Here is a 23,382-nt window from a genome sequence, read left to right on the forward strand (position 1 = left end):
GAGCATTTATTACCATGTCCTGTTGTAGAAAGGATACCAGCGGAGGAGTGATTATATGCACCTAAAATAAAAATAAACAAGCACTTTTTCGAGAGATGGCACCCAATTCCCTGGGGTCAAGTCACTTTCAAGGGTAATACCCAAGTTCCTACCTGTGTCCTTGGCTTTACGGGCCAAACATGAAGAGGCAAAAAGAGGAGTTCCATGGATTTAAGGCATTGGTAAGAGCTAGCACCTCTGTTTTAGCAGGGTTTAAATTTCAGTTGTTTATGGAAGGTGAGATGATTCTCCATTTTTCACAGTTGTAAGGGTAGGGCATTCCAAGCCTTGGCTCCTTGAACATGGAACGAGCGTCCAAGGCCTCGGGTTCTAACTACCCAAAGTGATTCCAGTAGGAAACCTTTAGTTGATTGAAGGTTTTTCTTAGGTTGATAGACTTTAAGCTTATCCTTCAGGTATGCTGGGGCGTTACCAAAGATACACTTGTGACCTGTAGCTAACAGCTTGAACTGAATTCTAGCTGTCACTGGGAGCCAGTGTAACATTTTCCTAGATATGGTTGTAGGCTCTAATCTTTTCATCTGAAAGATGATACGAATGGCTGCATTTTGGATTTTTTGCAGCTGTTAGATTTCAGCTTTGTTTACACCTCCTAAAAGTCCATTGCAGTAATCGATGCGTGGGAGAATCACGGCTCTCACAAGTTTGGTACGGTTCTCCACTGAGATCAGTGGTGCTACCTGCCTAAGAACTTTGAGGTGGTAGTTTGTGCTGGTGGTAATAGCAGTTACATGGGCTTCACAATCTAAGTTTGCTTGCATGTATGTGCCCAGCGTCTTCACCTTCTGAGCTACCTTGATTTGGCTGCCATCTATTGTGAAGTTGGCATATCTTTGGTCCAATTTGGATTGTGTCTGCCAGGGACAAAAGAGCATAAGCTCCGTCTTGGCCGCATTCAAACAAAGCCAGTTAGTGGACATCCAACATTTTACCATGCGGTAAACCCCATTTAGCATCTGTTGGTCATTCTCATGGTCGCTAGTAATATCTAACACCAGCTGACAATCGTCCGCGTAATTACAAAAGAATATCTGGAGTAGTCCTAAATCGCCACATAGAGGAAGAATACATATTAAACAACAGGGGGGAGAGACATGCCCCTTGTGGCACTCCACATGTTATGGTTTGTGACACGGACGCATTGTCACCCCAGTGTACACTTGACTCGCGGCCTTCCAGGAATGATCTAAGCCAAATAATGGCCTCCTCGGACAGACCTCCAACAGTTAACATCCGGTCCAGTAATATTTTGTGATTTTGCAAGTCGAAAGCTGCCGACAGATCTAATAACATCAGCAGCCCCGACTTGCTATGCTGCAGCTTAGAAAGCATATATGTCTGAAGGTCCAGTAGTGCACTTTCTGTGCCGTGATAACTTTTGAATCCTGACTGTTTTATATGTACTATGCCAGCTGCCTGGACATGGGATTGCAATTGTATAGTAGCCACTTTATCAACAAGTTTGAGAAAAAATAAGGTATTAGTGATTGGTCTTAAGTTAGCTGCATCAGTAGGTTCTAAACCTGCCTTTTTTAGCAACCGTGTAACTGCCACACTCTTGATGGACTGGGGGATAACACCTGTTTGAAAGGATGAGTTCACAAACCTACAGAGGAAAGGGACAAACAACTCCTTATGTTCCAAAATATACTTGGACGGAAGCAGCTCTCCAGGGCAGCTGGTAGGACGCATGGTTTTAAGTATGTTAAGCATGTCCGTTGTGGTAGATTCCCTGAACCTGAAGCCAACAGGCTGCTCCTGCTGTATAGGAATTGCAGGCCTCTGGTTCGGTGGTTCGAATAGGTTTTTTTTATCTGTTTCTAATATTTCCATTGGGGGTTGATTTATGGTCGGTCCCAATGCGGAGGGTACCAGAGCCTCCTTCTTAATTTTATCTTGTGCTTTCTGTAATTTATTGGCTGTCTAATCTGTCAGAAAGGTCAAAAGGATTGCTAAAATGTCAAAATCCACCCACAAACTATGTTCAAGTTATATGTGTAATGAAAGATGTAGGTAACTTAAAGTTAAAACCCAGTCTGGAGCTAATCAACTATTTAATTCTGAGCTGACAGCTTCAGCCTGGGAATGGGTAACACCTCACTGCTAGCAGGACGCCTAATTGCTGCTGGAAGGTTCTTGCATACTCAGAACAATGAACTCACTAGACATTCACCTGTGGCCCAGCCAAAGACAGTAGCAGGCTGAACACTCATCCCTACAGGGGAGGGGCCGGGAGCTTCCCAGTCAAGGAAGAGGACACCTCACCCTGAGGTGAAGGAATTTGACAGCTGTGGCCAGTGAAAGAAAAGTAAAAAAACTGCTAAAGGACTTTTGGTGTTTAAATGCCTATTTGTAATTAAGCTTTAAACACCTTTAACTTTGCCATATGAAGGAGGACAAATTTAAAAATTGGTAGTTGTAAATATAATGTTATGCTCTTTCTGTGAAGACGGGATTGAACCCTCTACTACATAAGGAACAAAAGTTACGCAAAAAGAAGAATTGTGCCAAAACTATTAATGCTGCAAGCCTAATATTGTATACCCGTGTTCTAGTGGTGATTGCACAGATATGTGCTGAATTAGTAACTGTTAGGCAAAATCTTTATGATTAAAATTTACAAAATTCCACAGAAAGACAAAGTCAGCTCTCACTGACGTAAGAATTGGAGGTAAATGTAACTCATAAAATATGTAATGCATGTGTCCAATTTTATTAGAGAGCATAATCATAGAAATGTGTATTAGTGGAAAAGTTAAGTTTTGGTCCAAATCACTGTGGGAGTTCCCAAGTCACATCATAAAATATGACAGCTCTTTCTGTCTTCCAACCAGAAAAAGGCAAGTGCATTTGACCACTCACAGCCGTATGGGTGTGGATTGTAATTCTGCCCCTACCATAAACTGAGTGATGGCACTTTGCATGATAAATATGGGAACCTCACAACACACAGGGACACTGATTCCTGACCACATCCTGACTTCCGCGTGACGCTCTGGTTCCTTACTTCTTCATCCTGTTCCAGAACTTTTCATCTTGTCCTGATTCCAGAATACTTTGCAAAACCCAGGCCACAGCATTTGCTGAACTCTTCTTCAGCTAGGACCAAATCCTGAACCGTCCCAAACTTAAGGGAATTAATTCTGATCCAGTCTGGCTTGCTACCATTAAGGCTTGCCCGCTGAAACTCACCATCCCGCTAATCTACCGTGTCCAGTGACCAGAAGGGCCAATCCAATCTGAGGTGCAGTACAATTGACCAGAACCGCCTAGCTGACCATCCCCCCAGAAGGGCCCTGTTGCCGGTAGAACCGACCCGGGAGGACCTGAACCTGACGGTCCAATCTTAATTTACAGTGGACTGTAAGTATAAATAGGAATCCTAGCAACCCATAGCAGATTTGCCTTGTCCTATCCCAATATATAACCATCCTCTCTTTAACTTAAGTACTTGTCATAGTGTTACACCAGTCTTGAAACCTTGCTTTGATTTCTTGTGCTAGTAATCATTTCTGGAAAATCCTCTTGTCTTGTGAAAATCCCAAACCCTTAAAAATCATCCCACGGGTAATCCAAGGCAGACACGGAGGTGCTGGGGTTGGTTTCCGCAGACCATTCTGGGGCTTACTGTGTTTCAAACCAGTAAGCAGCCTGAATACCCTATTTTAGAGCATAATTGTCATTGTAAAAACTGATTTCTGTTTTCATTTTCGCGTCTTTATTTTCAAAAACTCCTCTCATTCAAACGTGCATAACTTCTTCAAATTTAGAGCTAGAGGCTTAATTTAAACTTTCACTTAAACCTAAGACCTGTAATAGCTACATCCACAACTAAGGAAATTTGACCCGTTTTTATTAAAAATCGCATAGCAGGAATTAGGCGCGAATTCGCTATTTTGCAAAGGTTTTCCACGTGTATTTTCCCATTCAAAGTATTCCCAACCTCCCATTCTGATTTAAAGTGTGTCCTGTTGCTCATATTGTAGCTTGTGTTTTTAGAACCTGTTCAGCATTGCTCCCAGAGGAATTTATATCAATTTTAGGATTTTTGCACACTTTTCATTTTTTTTTTCTAAACCATTTTTCAACTGTCATTTTTAAAAGTGTTAAAGTTCCAAAACACTTTTTTCTCTTGTTTGGGGAGGGAAGATTGCATTCAAACCCTATACACTGTTCTTTACTCCTGAATACCTGCTGCTTACCTACATCTGTGTAGAATTGCTCATGTGTGAATTAAGAACTTTGCAGGGGGAAATCTTAACGTAAGCGCTATCTTTTCACAAGTGAAAACTGTTCTTTTCCCTGTGTTGTATCTTCTGTGCTGCTCAAAAGTGAATTCAATTGCTTACATATTGTATTTGTCACCACATTGGTGACTGCTGCCCCATATATTAAAACTTATGTGTGATTTGAATTTTAAATAATAAATAAATATCTACCTTTACCAACAAGCCTGATTCCTGGTCCATTCTGACCTCGGGGGTATTTTGAGAAGGGTGTGATATGAGTGGTATATCACTCAGAATATTGAACCTACAGACACAATAAATAAGTATTTCATCTGTGCATTACATGCTAGGCGAGACCCGGGTGTATTGTCTGATTGAAATCCTAAACACTACGAGCGAGTCTCACGCCAAATTGGGCGTTTCAAGTCTACAAAATACTGAAGTGATGTACCCCCACTCACTCTAGTTGTTTCTCCAAAAATAGCAACTAGGAGATTGGCTGAAAGTTGCTGGGTATATCGAGGTCCAAAGAGGTTTTGTTCAAAAGTGGTCTTGCCACAGTTTGCCGCCAGGCGAAGGGCAACATTCCCAGATTCAGCAAGGAGTTAATTAATTGGTGGCTATCGTTCAATATTAAAGGGAATAAATCCAATGCCATCTTTGAGTATCTGGAGCAGAGAGATCCTGTCTATAATCAGTCTAAAAGACTCTAAAATCCTTCCAAGCTCAATAATGGTCTTAGCTTTTCTAGGTAGGTTTTGCTGTTGTTTGTTTTTTGTTGCTTGTTTATGGTTTGCAATAAAAACATTTGAAAATTCACAATTGACACTAAAAACATACAATAGCAAATTCCTTAAACAGGTGTTATGAAAAATAAAAATTACATTCCACATTTAATCAGATTTTTAAACCTGGTTTACAACAACTAAACCACAATGTTTGAAGACATTTCTTGAGCGTCTAATATGCAGTGGCAAAATTAATTTCCGGAGTAAACCATTTTGATCTAGCTCTTTCTGGACATACTTGGACCCTAGTGGGGCGGTCTGATACAAGAGAGCTACAACACATTCCCCCAAAGCAGCTATTAGCACTTCCTTGTGGATGGCCTAATGGATGCTATGAGGTTGTACCGATAGCTTGTCGGACACTTCCTCTCTGGAGACTAGTGTACACGTTTGGCAAAAGCTAGAAGAATATGCCGAAGGTTTTACGAGAATAGGATGGCCTACACCAATATATGGCAGTAATAAACCCTGTGAACAATCTCATTGTTAATATTGCCCATCATGCAGTGATGGTAATCCCAATATGCATACTGACTGGCTGTGCCAATATAGCCCAGCAGTTCCAAGGCACAGTCAGGGCCTGATTAGGATTGCCATGTAAAATCAGAAAAGTTTCTTCTGTGATGGAACAAAACCTTTCTTATTTGCTGCATATTCTGTATGGTTCCATGTCACTTCGCCAACAGTAATTACGTCGTGGTACTTTACCACAAAGTAATTACTTTGACATTTTCCATCTATTTGTGTTTTTTTTTTTTATTTGGGAGCCTCCCATACCCCATTTTCCTTTCATTACTGCCCCTACCCCAAATCCTTCCCACCCCCTTTTCAACCTCTAGCCACAAATATATATATTTAATCGATGACTTTTTGAAGTAATTACTTTGTGGTACCACAAAGTAATTACTGTCGGCGAAACAACAGGATACTATTCTGTATCTATCTAGGTGTTTGGACAGATTATGGAGCAAATAAGAATAGTGTTGTTCCCTCTTGGAATGAGACATTTATTATTTTCCCTAGAGCTCAGACTCATGCTCCAAGTCTCATGCCACGGTCTTATGAAGACATCTTAATGCTGCCTGAGCCAATTGTGGCCCATATTGGAATAATTATCAAGAGGACGTGTAATAAAACATGACACTGCTGGTGCCTCATTCTCTCCCTGCCATCCCCAGCCACAATGGTCGGCCCTCCTCCCCTCTCCCACCTCGCCTGCACACTCCATATGCCAATCACTAACACATCTGGCTTGCACACAGACACATTCATAAAGACAACTCCATGCATATATGGATAGTTGCCTCCTTGCCTGCCCTCCATCCCTCAACTCCGTGCCATGCCACAGCGCATCCCTTTATGACCCTGTCAGAGATGCACGCAGCACATTGGTGGAAGTGGAGAAGGAACTGTTGATACTCCGGCTGCATCCAAAAAGCAGGGAGCGGCATTGGGTGAGAGGTGGGTAGGGGCATGTTGGGGCAGGACGGGTCTTCACATTTAAGTTTGCAATCATTATTGACTCTGTTTGCCTTCGTGCTTAACTAGACAATGCCTGGAATAATGTATTTATTTATTTTGGATTTGTAGAGCGCACTGCAGCCCACAAGAATCGAGGCGCTATAATGGATACTTAAGAAGGCTTGCTTGAGGGTTACATAAGCGGCCCAAGAATAAAGCTTCAAGACAGTTGCTTATATGGTTATATCACATAGTACAGAATAAACTAGATATCCAAACAATATATCAACAAAGAGAATTTTATAATGACATGGTCTGTAATAAGAGGTACAGGGAGGGTTAAATTATAGTTCAAAGCCGAGGGTGGGAGCCACGGGAGCCAATGACGCGATCGGGAATGAGTGAAGTGTGTGTGGGTTGGTGTGACCTCGAGACTGCCCCTGGGCCAGTCTTTGAGCCTGCAAAGTGCACTGTACAATGATACAGTAACATTGTTCACAAATGTAGCTCATTGCTTCTCCGGCCTTGGTTCCTTGGAGATCATGAGCCCAGTAGAACCCACATGATGGAAGACGGACGTACTGGGCTGCGACCAATGACCTGGCATCCCCTATGGAGCAGGCCGACCATGTATAGGGTCACACCAACCAGCCATGCAGATTTTCACTGTATACAATGACGTCACCTATGAGGTTATGTCTCCTTATAAGATTCTGCTTGTACCCTTTTTTTGGCAGTATGTTCCGTGGCAGTAGAGTTCTTTGCTGATGCGCCTATCTTTGCAGACATAAATACTTGTTTCACTTGCAAGAGCATATTGGGCCTTCTTCCCTAGCGGGTTGCATTTTTCTCTGGTGTGAGCGTTTAGGGGCATGCCTTCAGGGGCTAGACCGAAAAGTCTATCCCCACATGTTATTTCTTTCTCAGCCCTGCGGCCCAATCAGTTATTGGAGGGTGGACTGGGAGGCAGGAGCCCAACCGACCAGGAAGCGGGTAAGGGAGGGAGTGGGGATGGTGTTAAAAGTGCAGAGGGGCGCAATAAGTATAAAAAATAAAAATCCATGGTGGGTGCGGGGTGCCAGTCAGGGCGAATACTTACCCCGAGCAGAGGTGTAGGAAAGGTGGCTCTGGGGGGGCTAGACCGAGGGGGTCTCACAGAGCCACTTTGGGCTAGACCGAGGGGGTCTAGCCCATCGTTTTGTGTCTTTGTCAGCCCGTGGCCCAATCAGGGCTTGGAGGGCAGGTGGGGAGGTGGGAGCATGACTAGACCAGGAAGCAGCATGGGAGGGAGTGAGGAGTGTGGGAAACATGCAGAGGGGCATAAAAAGAATATAAAATAAAAATCCACGACGGGTGCAGGGCGCTGGTCAGTGGGGAGCACTTACCCTGAGCCTAGGTGTAGCCAAAGTGGCTCCGGGGGGCTAGACTGAGGGGGTCTAGCCCCTCTTGTTGTTTCTTTCTCAGCCCTGTGGCCCAATTAGGGGTTGGAGGGCGGGCTGGGAGGTGGGAACCTGACCGACCAGGAAGCGGGAAGGGGAGAGTGTGGGGAGCGTGGGAAATGCACAGAGTTGTGCAAAAAAGAATTGAACTTAAAAAACCATGAGGGGTGCGGGGCACTGGTCAGTGGGGAGCACTTACCCAGAGCAGAGCTGGAGGCAAGGTGGCTCCAGGGGGCTAGATCGAGAGAACTAGCACCTCGGTTGTTTCTTTCTCAGCCCTGTGGCCCAATCAGGGGCTGGAGGGCGGGCTGGGAGGATGGAGCTCGACCGACCACAAAGCAGACAGTGGAAGGAGTGGGGATAGTGGGAAGCACGCAGAGGGGCGAAAAAAAATATGAAATAAAAATCCATGACGGGTGCAGGGCGCTGGTCAGGGGGGAGCACATACCCTGAGCAGAGGTGGAGGCAAAGTCCGATTGCACAGCTGGATTTATAAAGAGGGTCAGAACGTCTGCATCACATATAAGGACAAAGGGGCAGTTTCACAAATCTAAAGCCAAAGAATACGTTCAATCATGTGTTTTTTTTCATTTGTATTAGTTTAAGAAATGTGCATTTCATCTTAATTTCAAAGGTGGCTTGTAAATTTCAGGGGGGCTGGACAGCAGTTTAAAAGATGGAAGATGTGCTGACCAGCCCCCCGCCTCCCTGCATGCAGTAGTATCGGGAGCCTGAGATGAAAGATGTGCTGACCAGCCCCCTTGCATGCAGTAGTATCGGGAGCCTGAGATGAAAAATGTGCTGACCAGCCCCCTTGCATGCAGTAGTATCGGGTGCCTGAGATGAAAGATGTGCTGACCAGCCCCCTTGCGTGCAGTAGTATCGGGAGCCTGAGATGAAAGATGTGCTGACCAGCCCCCTTGCGTGCAGTAGTATCGGGTGCCTGAGATGAAAGATGTGCTGACCAGCCCCCTTGCGTGCAGTAGTATCGGGAGCCTGAGATGAAAGATGTGCTGACCAGCCCCCTTGCGTGCAGTAGTATCGGGTGCCTGAGATGGAAGATGTGCTGACCAGCCCCCTTGCGTGCAGTAGTATCAGGTGCCTGAGATGAAAGATGTGCTGAACAGCCCCCTTGCATGCAGTAGTATCGGGAGCCTGAGATGAAAGATGTGCTGACCAGCCCCCTTGCGTGCAGTAGTATCGGGAGCCTGAGATGAAAGATGTGCTGACCAGCCCCCCGCCCCCCTGCATGCAGTAGTATCGGGAGCCTGAGATGAAAGATGTGCTGACCAGCCCCCTTGCATGCAGTAGTATCGGGAGCCTGAGATGAAAGATGTGCTGACCATGAGATGAAAGATGTGCTGACCAGCCCCCTTGCATGCAGTAGTATCGGGAGCCTGAGATGAAAGATGTGCTGACCAGCCCCCTTGCATGCAGTAGTATCGGGAGCCTGAGATGGAAGATGTGCTGACCAGCCCCCTTGCATGCAGTAGTATCAGGTGCCTGAGATGAAAGATGTGCTGACCAGCCCCCCGCCTCCCTGCATGCAGTAGTATCGGGAGCCTGAGATTAAAGATTTGCTGACCAGCCCCCTTGCATGCAGCAGTATCAGGTGCCTGAGATGAAAGATGTGCTGACCATCCCCCTTGCATGCAGTAGTATCGGGAGCCTGAGATGAAAGATGTGCTGAACAGCCCCCTTGCATGCAGCAGTATCGGGAGCCTGAGATGGAAGATGTGCTGACCAGCCCCCTTGCGTGCAGTAGTATCAGGTGCCTGAGATGAAAGATGTGCTGAACAGCCCCCTTGCATGCAGTAGTATCGGGAGCCTGAGATTAAAGATTTGCTGACCAGCCCCCCGCCCCCCTGCATGCAGTAGTATCGGGAGCCTGAGATGAAAGATGTGCTGACCAGCCCCCTTGCATGCAGTAGTATCGGGAGCCTGAGATGAAAGATGTGCTGACCATGAGATGAAAGATGTGCTGACCAGCCCCCTTGCATGCAGTAGTATCGGGAGCCTGAGATGAAAGATGTGCTGACCAGCCCCCTTGCATGCAGTAGTATCGGGAGCCTGAGATGGAAGATGTGCTGACCAGCCCCCTTGCATGCAGTAGTATCAGGTGCCTGAGATGAAAAATGTGCTGACCAGCCCCCTTGCATGCAGTAGCATCGGGTGCCTGAGATGAAAGATGTGCTGACCAGCCCCCTTGCATGCAGTAGTATCAGGTGCCTGAGATGAAAGATGTGCTGACCAGCCCCCGCCTCCCTGCATGCAGTAGTATCGGGAGCCTGAGATTAAAGATTTGCTGACCAGCCCCCTTGCATGCAGCAGTATCAGGTGCCTGAGATGAAAGATGTGCTGACCATCCCCCGTGCATGCAGTAGTATCGGGAGCCTGCCTCTGGCACTGAGCCATTATTTGGCTCCCAACACCAACATAGTATTCGAGCACAATTGACTCTGACAGCCTCTACCAGAGCCAGTCGGTATGACATGCTAAAAAAAATTCTATCACTGTTTGAGGGATAGAACTACAAGTGGGATAGTAGCATAACAAGCTAACGAATGGCTCTGTCATGCTATGCGGATCCCCCTCACGTCTGTTCTAAACACTTGCAGGGGAATGTCTTCATTTTCTGCGTATTTTTTTTTAATACACTTGCCTTTGCCCTCTGATTTTTGCAAATGATCAAGGGGGATACAGAAGATTTACCTGTCTGCTATCCTGCACATATCTGTACCTATTTGTGATGCATTTAACTATTCCTGTGTACTGTCTCTTTTCTTTGTAATGTGTCAAAATGTGTAACTTTAAGAAATGCACTCAGATACCCTCGGTTCCGGTGCGCTATATATATAGATATAAGGACAAATGTCCTTTGAATATAGGGTGCATATTTCTGGGCGAAAATGTTGAGGGGTGATAACGCATATCATAATCTGTGTCACAAACGTTTTGAGAACACGGCTCATTCCGTTTCCCCTAGCGAATCATTCCCTTCTTTGTTCCACGCACACGAATGACCCCCTTTTTTTTGTTATTGTCCCACAAACTTTCAAAGGTTAAACTATTGGAAAAGCTCACAATTTTACGTCCAACTAAATAAATGAAAGGGCCGCCAGGTGGCAGCATTTGATTTTTAATAAAAAAAAAGTACCTGCGCATGGTTTTGAGTGAAATAGCACACCTGAGATTAAAAAATAAACTTTATTTGCTGGAAAGGCAGGAACCTGAGTTTTGTAATGAAAGTCGAAGTTTGGCGGGGTGGTAGTGCATCCAGTATTCTGAAATACACTCTGATTTCCACTACTGTAAACTTGTAATCAGCCCATACATTGGAAACTTTAGATAGAACACACTACTATAAACACGGAAAGGGGACAAGTCCCAATGCGCCATTGTTTTTTTCCTCTGGAGTGGAGATCTGTTCTTATACAGCAATGAGGCTCATAGGTAACCAGGCAACAGAGGCCCAGGCTGCAGAGGCCTACGCAAAATCTCCAGAGTTCCCTGTAGGCCAGTCCACCCCTGAAGTCAGGGAATAAGTCATCTCGCTTCTGCGTGGAAATCAGGTGTTAGCGTCAAGATATAGTCCTCGCGCCCACTAAGATGTCAATTAAAGAGGGGAGGCGCTACAACACAACCTTCGAGTATCGATTACAAAGGATTTGGTATGTTCCCTTTTTGTAGCGTGTAAGAGCAGGTGCAGAGGTATTAGAGTACCACTGAATTGCTGCGCGCAATAGTTGTTAATTCATTCTCATTTTACGGAGGACCTTCCATAACAAAGAATCGGTCAACGGTGTCAGCAATCTCAAACCTCACACCCACCACCACCCCCTTTTGCCTTGTGGTCAGCCGATGCCCCCTTTCCGCACTAGTCATAGTTTACTTTGTGATGTGCACTATACATATCATAATCATGAGATGCTTTAATTAACATTCAAGGCTGCATTTTACACGTGAGCTGTTCATGGGCAATGATGGCTATACCTGGCATGCAAGGCTAGAACTGGGCCGATGTCGTAGGGCGCGGCACAAGAGCAAACTAGGACGTGCCCATCATATGATGGAAGTACCTCCTAATATAAGACTGCCACTAGCACCTGTGGCTGTGAGGCTGTCTCTCGGCATACAGTGATGGCTGTAGCTGGGCACATACGTGTTATTTACTGGGACGAGTATGATCAGTCCACCAATCATTCTCACTCTCTTTCAGTACTGTTTACTGGGATGATTGTAAGTATTTGGTTCGTTATTCCGGGCTTCAACCTGGGTCTCCCTCTATACCCATTACTTTTATGTCGTGGGGATCGCATCACCGGGCCTCCAGTTAGGATACGGTTCTCCTTTGATATCGTCAGGTTGGCCTATCTGTTCTCTGTTTTGCCTTCGTCCACCATGCTCCTTGGTGCCTCCAGATAAGTGGTCCCGGCGTCCCACGTACTCTTGGTCACACCACCATGTGAGCTTTTGTTTGCCTCGCTTCTTTCGGCACACTCTGCAGTGCCCTCAAGTAAGTGGTCTTGGCGTCTCATGTACTCTTGGTCACACCACCACGTGATCTTTTCTTCGCCTCACTTCTTCTACCACGCTCCTCGATGCCTCCAGATAAGTGGTCTTGGCGTCCCACATACTCTTGGTCACGCCACCACGTGATCTTTTCTTCGCCTCAATTCTTCCACCACGCTCCTCGGTGCCTCCGGATAACTGGTCTTGGCGTCCCACATACTCTTGGTCATGACACCACGTGATCTTTTCTTCTCCTTGCTTCTTCCACCACGCTCCTCAGTGCCTCCAGGTAAGTAGTCTCGGTGTCCCACATACTCTTGGTCACACCACCACATGAACTTTTCTTCTCCTTGCGTCTTCCACCACGCTCCTCAGTGCATCCACATAAGTAGTCTCGGTGTCCCACATACTCTTGGTCAAGCCACCACGTGAGCTTTTCTTTGCCTCGCATCTTCCACCATGCTCCTCGGTGCCTCCAGATAACTGGTCTCGGCATCCAACATACTCTTGGTCACACCACCACGTGATCTTTTCTTCGCCTCACTTCTTCTACCACGCTCCTCGATGCCTCCAGATAAGTGGTCTTGGCGTCCCACATACTCTTGGTCACGCCACCACGTGATCTTTTCTTCGCCTCAATTCTTCCACCACGCTCCTCGGTGCCTCCAGAGAACTGGTCTTGGCGTCCCACATACTCTTGGTCATGACACCACGTGATCTTTTCTTCTCCTTGCTTCTTCCACCACGCTCCTCAGTGCCTCCAGGTAAGTAGTCTCGGTGTCCCACATACTCTTGGTCACACCACCACATGAACTTTTCTTCTCCTTGCGTCTTCCACCACGCTCCTCAGTGCATCCACATAAGTAGTCTCGGTGTCCCACATACTCTTGGTCAAGCCACCACGTGAGCTTTTCTTTGCCTCGCATCTTCCACCATGCTCCTCGGTGCCTCCAGATAACTGGTCTCGGCATCCAACATACTCTTGGTCACGCCACCACGTGAGCTTTTCTTCACCTCTCTTCTTCTACCATGCTCCTCGGTGCCTCCAGATAAGTGGTCTCAGCGTCCTACATACTCTTGGTCACACCACCACGTGAGCTTTTCTTCTCCTTGCTTCTTCCACCATGCTCCTCGGTGCCTCCAGATAAGTGCTTTTGGCGTTCCACATACTCTTGGCACGCCACCATGTGAACTTTTCTGTACCTCGCTTCTTCCACCAGGCTCCTCGGTGCCTCCAGATAAGTGGTCTCGGAGCTCCACATACTCTTGGTCATGCCACCATGTGAGCTTTTCTTCTCCTCGCTTCTTCCACCACGCTCGTCAGTGCCTCCAAATAAGTAGTCTCGGTGTCCCACATACTCTTGGTCACACCACCATGTGAACTTTTCTTCACCTTGCTTCTTCCACCACGCTCCTCGGTGCCTCCAGTTAACTGGTCTTGGTGTCCTACATACTCTTGGTTGTGCCACCATGTGAGCTTTTCTTCACCTTGCTTCTTCCACCACGCTCCTCGGTGACTCCAGATAAGCGCTCTAGGCATCCCACATACTCTTGGCACGCCACCATGTGAGCTTTTCTGCACCTCGCTTCTTCCACCAGGCTCCTCAGTGCCTCCAGATAAGTGGTCTTGGTGTCCCACATACTCTTGGTCACACCACCACGTGAGCTTTTCCTCCCCTCGCTTCTTCCACCATGTGCCTCAGTGCCTCCAGATAAGTGGTCTCGGTGTCCCACATACTCTTGGTCACGCCATCATGTGAGATTTTCTTCTCCATGCTTCCTCCACCACGCTCCTCAGTGCCTCCCGATAAGTGGTCTTGGCGCCCCACATACTCTTGGTCACACCACCACGTGAGCTTGTCTTCTTCTCGCTACTTCCACCGTGCTCCTCAGTGCCTCCAGATAAGTGGTCTTGGTGTCCCACATACTCTTGGTCACACCACCACGTGAGCCTTTCTTCTCCTTGCTTCTTTCGGAACACTCTGTAGTGCCCTCAGGTAAGTGGTCTTGGCGTTCCATGTACTCTTGGCCACGCCACTACTTCGTGCTCGGTTCCTCCTTGGACCTTACTCAATGCAGGTTCCTTTTTTGCATGTTGTGAGTTGCAGATCTAGATTTATAACGGAGAAAGCAAAACTAGTCACCCCAGAATGCAGAGGCTGGACGGGCATCTCCTGGACGGCATCGGGCATGCTTCAATGAATGCTATTCTTACCTGTCAGCTTTGGCTCCCACATTATAATTGAGAATTTCTCTCAGTAGCTCAGCAACGTTCTAGTTCTAATTCCTCTCAGATTATCATGGGTGCCTGCCCCTGCTGACATGCTATCCATACTGTGTGTGTGTATTCCCACGAGCACACACACACACATCCCACCCACATTTTAATGAATGGACCAATGATTTATTTCTTAATGCTTACCAGAGCTCTTACCAGGACACGCGCAAGCAGTTGGTCACCATCCTCAGTGTCCAGATAAAAGCCTGTGATGTTGACCCTCATTCTTAGGCCAGGTAAACAATTAAGATAATGACCCGTCGTGAACACACACATGTCTGTGTTACACTCATGAAGGGGTTCTGTAGTAAACTCATTGCCTCTCTCCCCAAGCAGAAAAGGTATAGGTAAAAACCATGAAGTATGACTCCTTTTAGTGTTGATCTCCTAGCAATTCTCAGAACACCTGTTATCACTTGTATGTGGTTTGCCGCCCCCCCCCGTATATTCATCGCAGTCCTTTTGTGGCTTCGGTTTACTGCCTAACACCAGTGAATGCATTCAGCACTCTTCCAATGTATCACCTTTTCAGGTGAGCGTATAATTCCCTGGTTCTGGAACGTCTAGTGCTTCTATCCCTCTTAACATGGCATCCATTGTGCACACAATAGTTAGGATGTGGATCGGAGTGCTTCTAGCTCTCAGCACATGGGCCTAATTCTCTCAGGGATCTACTTTGTGACAGGTATGAAAATACCTGTACCGGCTATCCGGCCCTTTTCTGCCAGGGTTCTTCCATATGGCATGACACTACCTTTGTAAATATGTCAAGCACATGCACCCTTCACTGGCTCACATTGCCTCATCCCACTTATATCATTATTTCAGATTGTGTCTGTGAGCCACCCATCTCCTTGTTCAGCATTCCTTCACTGTCTGGAAGGTTAGCAGGCAAAGGTTGCAGTTATGCCTGCTATAGAGAATGGGCTGTTTCAGAATTTCTAGTAGAGTTATAATTGTATATAACAATGTTCTATGTAAAGCACTAATCATAGCTGTTTATGAAGTATAGTAGGCCACTAAGAACGTTTATGTAGTTACCTTGCGTCCTGACCAATCAGTGGTTTTAGATCCTTTATAGAAGTGCCATCCAGCTGATGAGAGCTTTGTCTATTGAATGGAAAATGTGCCGAACTGAAATATTCTCATATTGGCTTTTACTTTTATGTTGTAGTTATCCAGGTTGTATTTGCCTAGTTTACAAAAAAAAAGAGATGTGGATAAGGGCTCCTAAAGTATGCATGGGTCTTTCTAAATATGGTTTAATTACTTGCTATGACACCCAGTAGTGATACTATACACACGCATAAGGGCATATTCAGAGACAATATTGGTTGCCACAAAGGGTTTGGCCAAAGAATACTCCTGGTATTCGGGAACACCCAGTGGTGCACAAGGGGCAGGGTCAGGAGCGTACCCACTTCAGTGAGTGAAGATAAAAAGGAATTAGGCCTGTTAGAAGCCAACTGGATCAAAGAATGTGTAGAGGCAGCATAGTGGCTATCACCTATACTGCTGCTGCATTAACAGAATAGTACATTGAGGTTATGTAGGAAATTCAGGGCATTAAATGAATGGGTGTTCCCTGGCACACAGAAGATATGGGCACTTTTATGCCCCAGAGACTGGTATTGGTTTCACTGAAAAATGGTTCAATTCAAATGTAGTGTCACTCCCCATCTAACCTAACCATCTCCCTCTCACAGAAACCGACACGCAATTGATTCATGTAGGTACTATTTCTACTGGGGCTCAAATATGTGTCTGTTGTGGATCAAATACTACTCCTGTAAAAATATAATGTTTTTCTTGCAGCAGAAGAATAATGCATTTGTCTACTGTAGCTGACCTTAGTGTCTTGGACTATTTAATAAATTCCCCTTTAGAACTGTCTCGTATCCAATAGCCTTTACCCAGCATGAAACACAATTTGCTTGCTGTATCAGCACCGTACAAATGCACTTTAAATAAATAAATAAATATTCTGGAACATATCATCTAATTTTGAGTTTTGCTATTTTGCAGGTTCTCTGGACTAATACCAACCATATTTTGAATTTTTACAAAGTGCAGGAAATGGAGGCATCTAATAACAGGATAACGATTAACATTGGAGGTGTCAGGTTTGAGACATACTCCAGCACACTTCAGAAATTCCCTGGGACCAAGCTATCCACTCTCACTGAGCCCCATGCCTACAGCACGTATGACTTCGACCATAAGCTGAAAGAATTCTTCTTTGACAGAAATGCCAAAGCCTTTGCGTGTGTGTTGGAATATTACCGGACGGGCCACCTGCACTTCCCGGATGATCTGTGCAGATCTGTCCTGGTCGAGGAGCTGTCCTTTTGGGAGATCAGTGAGACCCAATTGGCACGTTGTTGTTGGCTTAAGCTGAATATCAAGGAGAGTAACCTTGAGGATATCAATGGTTGGGATGATAGAGATCAAAATGAAGCCCAGGGACTTATCACAGCTACGGGAAGAACAGACTTCAGCTGGAGAGCAAGATGGCAGCCGAAGATATGGGCACTATTCAACACACCATTTTCATCTTTAACTGCCATGGTAACATTCTTCCAAGTTATTGTTTGTTTCATTCATTCATTCATTCATTCATTCATTCATTCATTCATTCATTCATTCATTCATTCATTCATTCATTATTATATTATTAGTTTTTCGCTAACAATAATTCTATTGGTTGCTTTAGAGACTCCTTACCAATGTACCTGCCTACAGGGCAAACACATTAGTTATCAGTCTGTTGAACACATCTTAGAAATGTCTATTTCTACCTGCTTGAGTGCCCTCTGAAATTATATATGAGCCCTAAAAAAGTGGTCCAGGTTGGCCCATGACACATTCAGTGAAAAAATGTGTGAAACACATAATTCAGATTTAAGATGATCCGATTTATCACATAAATCAGTGGGTGTAAGAAGTGACCACTATCTTAACTCGGAGCCCCCCGGTAGATGACCCCCATGATCTTATTTTGTATCTCATGGCAAATCCATGAGATGATGTCATGTATGTGCTCATGCGCTGATAAATCTGGATGACTCTGAGTTAAGAAGGTCATCAATTCCCACTCCCACTGGATTTCATGGGTTGTGTTGTGATAAATCGGGTCACGTTAACTCTGTTTCACTACATATCAAGGGTTTTGTTATTCTACATCACCAGGGATCACTGGCCCTGTCTTTTTTTGCACCAATTATTATACACACAGAGGTCTATGGCTCTCCATTCATCTGCCTTTCAATTATCCAGAGCCTACCAGCCATGCCCGTCATCCGTGGCTAGTAGCCACATCCTTTGGCCATATCTGCTGCCCATATTTCAACACTGAGGCAAAAGGACCACAGCGTACCACCTGTGGCCATGACCCATCTCCCCATGCCCATAGCCAGTAAGACGGTTCTCCCGCTTGTGCCCATATCCCTCTCACTCAGCCCTGGCCCATATCCCCCTGAATATTAGCTTTCCAGATCCCACTGGCCGTGACGTCAAGCCGTGTCCACTGTCCACATTGTAAAAATGTGGCCAAAAGAGCAAGGACCACTGCCCATAGCCTTCGGCTCTGTCTACTGTCCCTCTTGAACCAAATATGCTAAATGGACCAGCCCTACAGGTGAGGCCCAAATCTACATCACAATTACATTTTGAAATCCTACTGACCATGGGCGCTGTACTAACGTTGGTGGCCACTTGCATATTTTCAAAAGAGATTTTTTGGACAATCCATTAGTTCCTGTGTAAAATGACTGCAAAATGATGACTAACTTATCACAATTCTACCCACAAAACAGCCCTCATCAATGGAATGTGAAATGCATGACAATTTAAAAGTCTTCCCAATCCCCACTGCAACTGTCCATGTGCCCCCATCCTCGTTTCTAGCCCCCCCCTAGTATGAATCCTCCATGACTGTCTCCTATTACCACCTTTTTTTCTTGTCGGTTTGTTTGACACATTTTTATTCAGGCATGCCTTGAGACATTTCTGTGGAAATCCTGAGGGATTTGCTGGGTAGGATAAAAGCCGCTTGTCACAAATGTACTCTCCCCAACCCCAACACCACCAATACACTTGTACATACATTTGAAACCACCCCCTTCTCCTATAAATAAAATGTTGACCACTTTTATTTTTCAACTTCTCACAGGTTTACTGTGGGAATTGCTTGCATCAAGGGAAAGAAAAGACAGATTTTCATTTCTGAAAATCCTCACTGATGCAATGCGCCATTCAAAATTTGTAAACGATATTTGTGACCAAGGGCACCTATTTTTTTGGGTAAGCAAGCAGGTTGTCATTAGTAAGACCTTTTTGCACACCGCTTAGATGTACTTAATATGGAGAAGTAGCATCTGTCCTTGTGACAAAATGATTAGAGCAAGGGATTACTACTTTGTAGATACAACTCCTACTCACCCCCACACTACTACAAAACTAGCAGTCAAACAGGCACAGACCAATAGGTATACCACCTTTGCCTCTTTGGTAAAGTGTGCCATGGCCAGCATATATTGTTTAGAAGGGATGTGAGCTTCCAAAACAGCAAGAGTACTGTTGTAAAATAAAAGAATGTTGAGCCAAGGTTCAATACACATAGAAGACCTGAATAAACTAAAAATATAAACACGCTAATTAAAGTCACTGTGACCCACCCTTGTATGAGAAGACACAGTATATGCAGACTTTAGAATGAAAATGAGGATTATGTGTCCGAAAACATGGGCGCACAGGCAATTATTTCAGATGGAAAGTCAAGTTCAATGAAGAAGTTATTTAAAAGATAAGGAGTGTGGTCCTAACAGGCGAAATTCCTTCAAGGGTTTGTGTTCTAGCACCTTGAAGTCTCTCTTGTGCTAGATGTAATTACCAATAAAAGATCTCAGTCCAAATAACCGGACAGAATAAAGGAATATGGCAAATACTACTTTATTCTTATTTTAGTAAAGCAGGGTCAACTGACAAACATCAGACAGATGCTTGCCCACTCACACACGAACTTGATTACATAGAAGTCTTATACCCCAATATGCGTCATCTATGACGTCATCCTACGTGGAAAACTATAAAACCTACTGGCAGGAAGGATTGGTTAGGGGAACATGTCTACATATAGAAAGTATATGAGTTAGTATTTCATTGGCAGTCTTTTTCTGTAAAACACATCTCAAACAACTTTTTTATTGTAATGGTGCTTGGTACATGTCCACGTCGGAGGTGGCCGTGTAAGGCAGTGCGGCCTGATGTGGCATTTGGTGTAGGGTGTTTTACAGTATTCTCACTGCGACAGGGCAGCGAGTGTCTGCGGCAGTGAGGAGTATGGCGGCACATACCCTCTGAAGTCTCCCGGAGCCCTACAGTTTCCGGCTTCCCGCCCCACAGCCCTCTGTCACATTTGCTTTTGACGGTGGCGGCTCGTGGCTCATTCTGGAGGGAGGTCTTTGTAGCTCCAACGGTGCGTTCGCTCGCTGCCATGCAGTTTCTAGGCATGATACGCGGGTAAGCGTTTGCCGTTTTTCTTTGCCTTGTAATCCCCTTAGTGATCGTGCCTTGAATCATTTTGTTTCCCGCAATCACTTCTTAAATAGCCATGTCCGTTACAAGGCTACAATCCATGCTTAGCATGGACAAGGACACAGTTTGATCCTTAGAAGCAGATCTGATTTCTACCCCTTTGCCACCCAATGATCAGATGGAGGCGGGGGTAGGGCGGATTTCTTGCCATATTCATCACACTCGCCCCGCTGGAATTTCAAGGCGGAGGCAGCCGCATCTCTGAGGTCTTAGCTTTACGTTTAAAAAGGAGGCAGATGCTTCAGAAGGAACAGCGTCTACTCTCTGAACTTTTGTGTAACAACATAAATCTTAACAGTGATATTATGAATGGGGATAGGGCTGCAGGTTTCCCCTCACCCTCCGCTATGTATGTACATCCTCACGCACCAAAGCCTCTTGAAGAACTCGGAGTGAAAAAAGGGGTGCCCTTTAAGAACAAGGAATCTGATAAGCTAGAAGACTACGATCAGAAGTGTGCCCGAACAGTAGCAACTCAGCAAATGACAAAGGGGGGGCAGTTCTAATAAGGGGCTGTGTACACCTAAGGCACCCGATAACTGGTCATCCTACAAGGGCCAGTTGTTGCAGGACCTAGTGGCATGCCTAAAACTAGAGGATTTCCAGTCCTGGGTGACATCTGTTGGTCAGCAATTTCTTGAGTCCCCCCTGTTCACCCCACAGAAGCCTATAAAATCAGAAGCGAATAGATTCGAAAAGTCCTCTCAAACCCCATCTTGCCAGCACGGGCTTCATCAGGGATGTCAAACAGATCCTATTGATTCTGCTCATCTGGTCTTGGCATCGTAAAAGAAATTAGTCGTTCCTGTTTTTTGTCCTGAGGTCGAAGTTCCACCAGAGGGTACTTTACCTTCCATCAAGTCCACAGGCCTATTGGCCTCTAATTCTCATAAGGATCCACGACTCAAAAAATCAGCAATGGTGAAAATTATGGACCCCAACCTAAGGAGCTTCACTCTGGGCACCAGAAATGTTATGATTACCAATGTTGAGAAACCGTGTCACTTTGAATCTAGGGAGGCCTTAAAAAACAAAACTCTAGCCTTGCTCAACTTAAAAATGGCTCCTAACTGTATCGGATCTCAGGATCTAAGAGTACTTCAGAGAACTGAGATTGAGAATTGGTGCAGCTTAGATAACACTGACTATATTGTTGTGGGGTGTGGCTCTAGCAGCTTACCATTGTTTCCCCATAGAATTACTACTCTGAACCATTTATCACTGCATTCTAAGTTGAATATGGTTTTGAATTGATCTGTCTTAGTCACTTAACTTGTCTGCTTTTTTGGCATTGTATTGCTTTTCTAATTCTTACATCATGTTTTCCTTTTATGTTTTATGTTTGTTCAATTTTATGTTTGTTTGTTTTTGTATGCGCCATGATGCCTTCGGGTCAATTGAGCGCGAAATAAATAAATGAATAAAACCTACCTCTAAATATGTATAATACTGATTATAGCTGACAAAATGGTAGTGAATTGGTCTATGCAACATTGTATAGCAGGTTGCCCCATAGACCCACTGATTGGTTTGCATTCCACCCAACCTTGAACTTTCGTCTCGCTAGCAGCACATAAGAAAATTGAAACCTAGGTGCTTGAGACACGTAAGATTACCCCCCCCACTTTCCCAATTAGGTCATCATCTCTCATCATTCCGTCCATGAGCCAAAGTTTCCTGTCTGTAGTTGACTTTGCCTTTGCTCTCTCTTCTAGGACATTCAAAGGAGTGAAAGCACATCACTTATCTTCATTCGAGCCCCTGTTTTTGACCTCTGAATCACGTGTGAGGAGACTGCAAATGTGTCCATTTCAACCTCCTATTTATTGTTATTTGATTCAATTTAGCTCAGTGTTATTGCTCCTTTGGCCTCTAGAGACCTGCTCACTCCACCTTACATAGACTTTGTTCACTGTTAATTGTCCAATACTTGGCACTTGTAAATGTTTTCTTCTATTTTAATCTTAGAGAAATATGTCTTACGTCCATCACTCATCCATCTGCCTTCCTTTGTGCTCTACAGTTATTTCTTGAAATCCCATCCTTGATCCAAGGCCAACATAGACTCCTCTTCATGCGCACAAAGCCTATTTCCAGCATTTCCTGACTCTTCAGCCCTGATCTGTTTCTGATGTGGTTAGAATGGATCTTCACACGACCCGGCATCCATTTTCCAATAATGGCCATCCTTGCCACGTTCTATTTATTCCTCTATAGCAAGCTTCTATGCATCTTTTCTACCTTGCGTTACTGCGTATTTACACTTATTGATCCATAAGTTACTTCATCTTCTGTGATTTTTTTTATCATTTCATACGTTTCTCTTGTCGCTCCATTTACATTGTCATCCTTTAGTATTTTCATATTGAATCAGCATATTCTCGTATATCTTCTTCATGACATCACTCTGTCCTTGTCAGAAGTCACTCAGTATTCCATAATGTCTAATGGTGTATGCAGACATCCATCCACTCTCTCAATGGAGGGTACATTCGATAAGGGTGTCTGAGTGCATAGCGTCTCTCATACACTCGATACCGTATGGGGCAACACAGGGGGTCTCACGTGCAGCTCTTCTCCTGCTGTTCCAGTATGATGGTGGTGAGGGGGCGGGAGTTATGGTATATGCATCAGCATGCTCCTTTACAGGTTTGTCTTGGTCCTCCACTGTTTGAAACAGCATCAAGACGGATCGGGTTGATGGCTTCCATCTAGTCGCGTCTTTGTTGAGATGGGTTGAGATGACGCCAGCAGATCGAATTACCGTCAAGAGAAGGTTTGACGGAATTTCTCCTAGCGGGTTGAGAGGTGAAAAGACAAGTCATCGGTTGCTTGTAGTGGGACTAGTCAGTGTCGAGACAGGAAAATCCCATCTAAGGTATCCAGAAACAAGTTGGATGCTTGTTCTGCACTTCTCTGCCTCAAGATTTTTCAGAAAACACTTGCAGGGTCTGTCACTTCCTGTGTGTAGGTATCTGGGTACTAGTGGTCTCAGCTTCCAGTAGGCCTTGTCCAGCCAG

At 45.2% G+C, this 23,382-nt stretch overlaps 1 protein-coding gene across 1 annotated transcript in view; it reads left to right on the top strand.

Annotated features, from left to right (window-relative positions):
* The window catches only part of LOC138548176 (voltage-gated potassium channel KCNC1-like), a 121,259-nt gene that overhangs the window by 49,561 nt on the left and 48,316 nt on the right, over positions 1-23,382 (top strand). The window contains exon 2 of the mRNA XM_069642260.1: positions 16,793-17,335. Coding sequence (XP_069498361.1) covers positions 16,844-17,335 — 492 coding nt within the window. The 5' untranslated portion in view covers positions 16,793-16,843. The remainder of the gene's footprint in view (positions 1-16,792; positions 17,336-23,382) is intronic.

This window comes from Ambystoma mexicanum, chromosome 1q, assembly GCF_040938575.1.
Source record: "Ambystoma mexicanum isolate Mex_15411 chromosome 1q, UKY_AmexF1_1, whole genome shotgun sequence".
NCBI lineage: Eukaryota > Metazoa > Chordata > Amphibia > Caudata > Ambystomatidae > Ambystoma > Ambystoma mexicanum.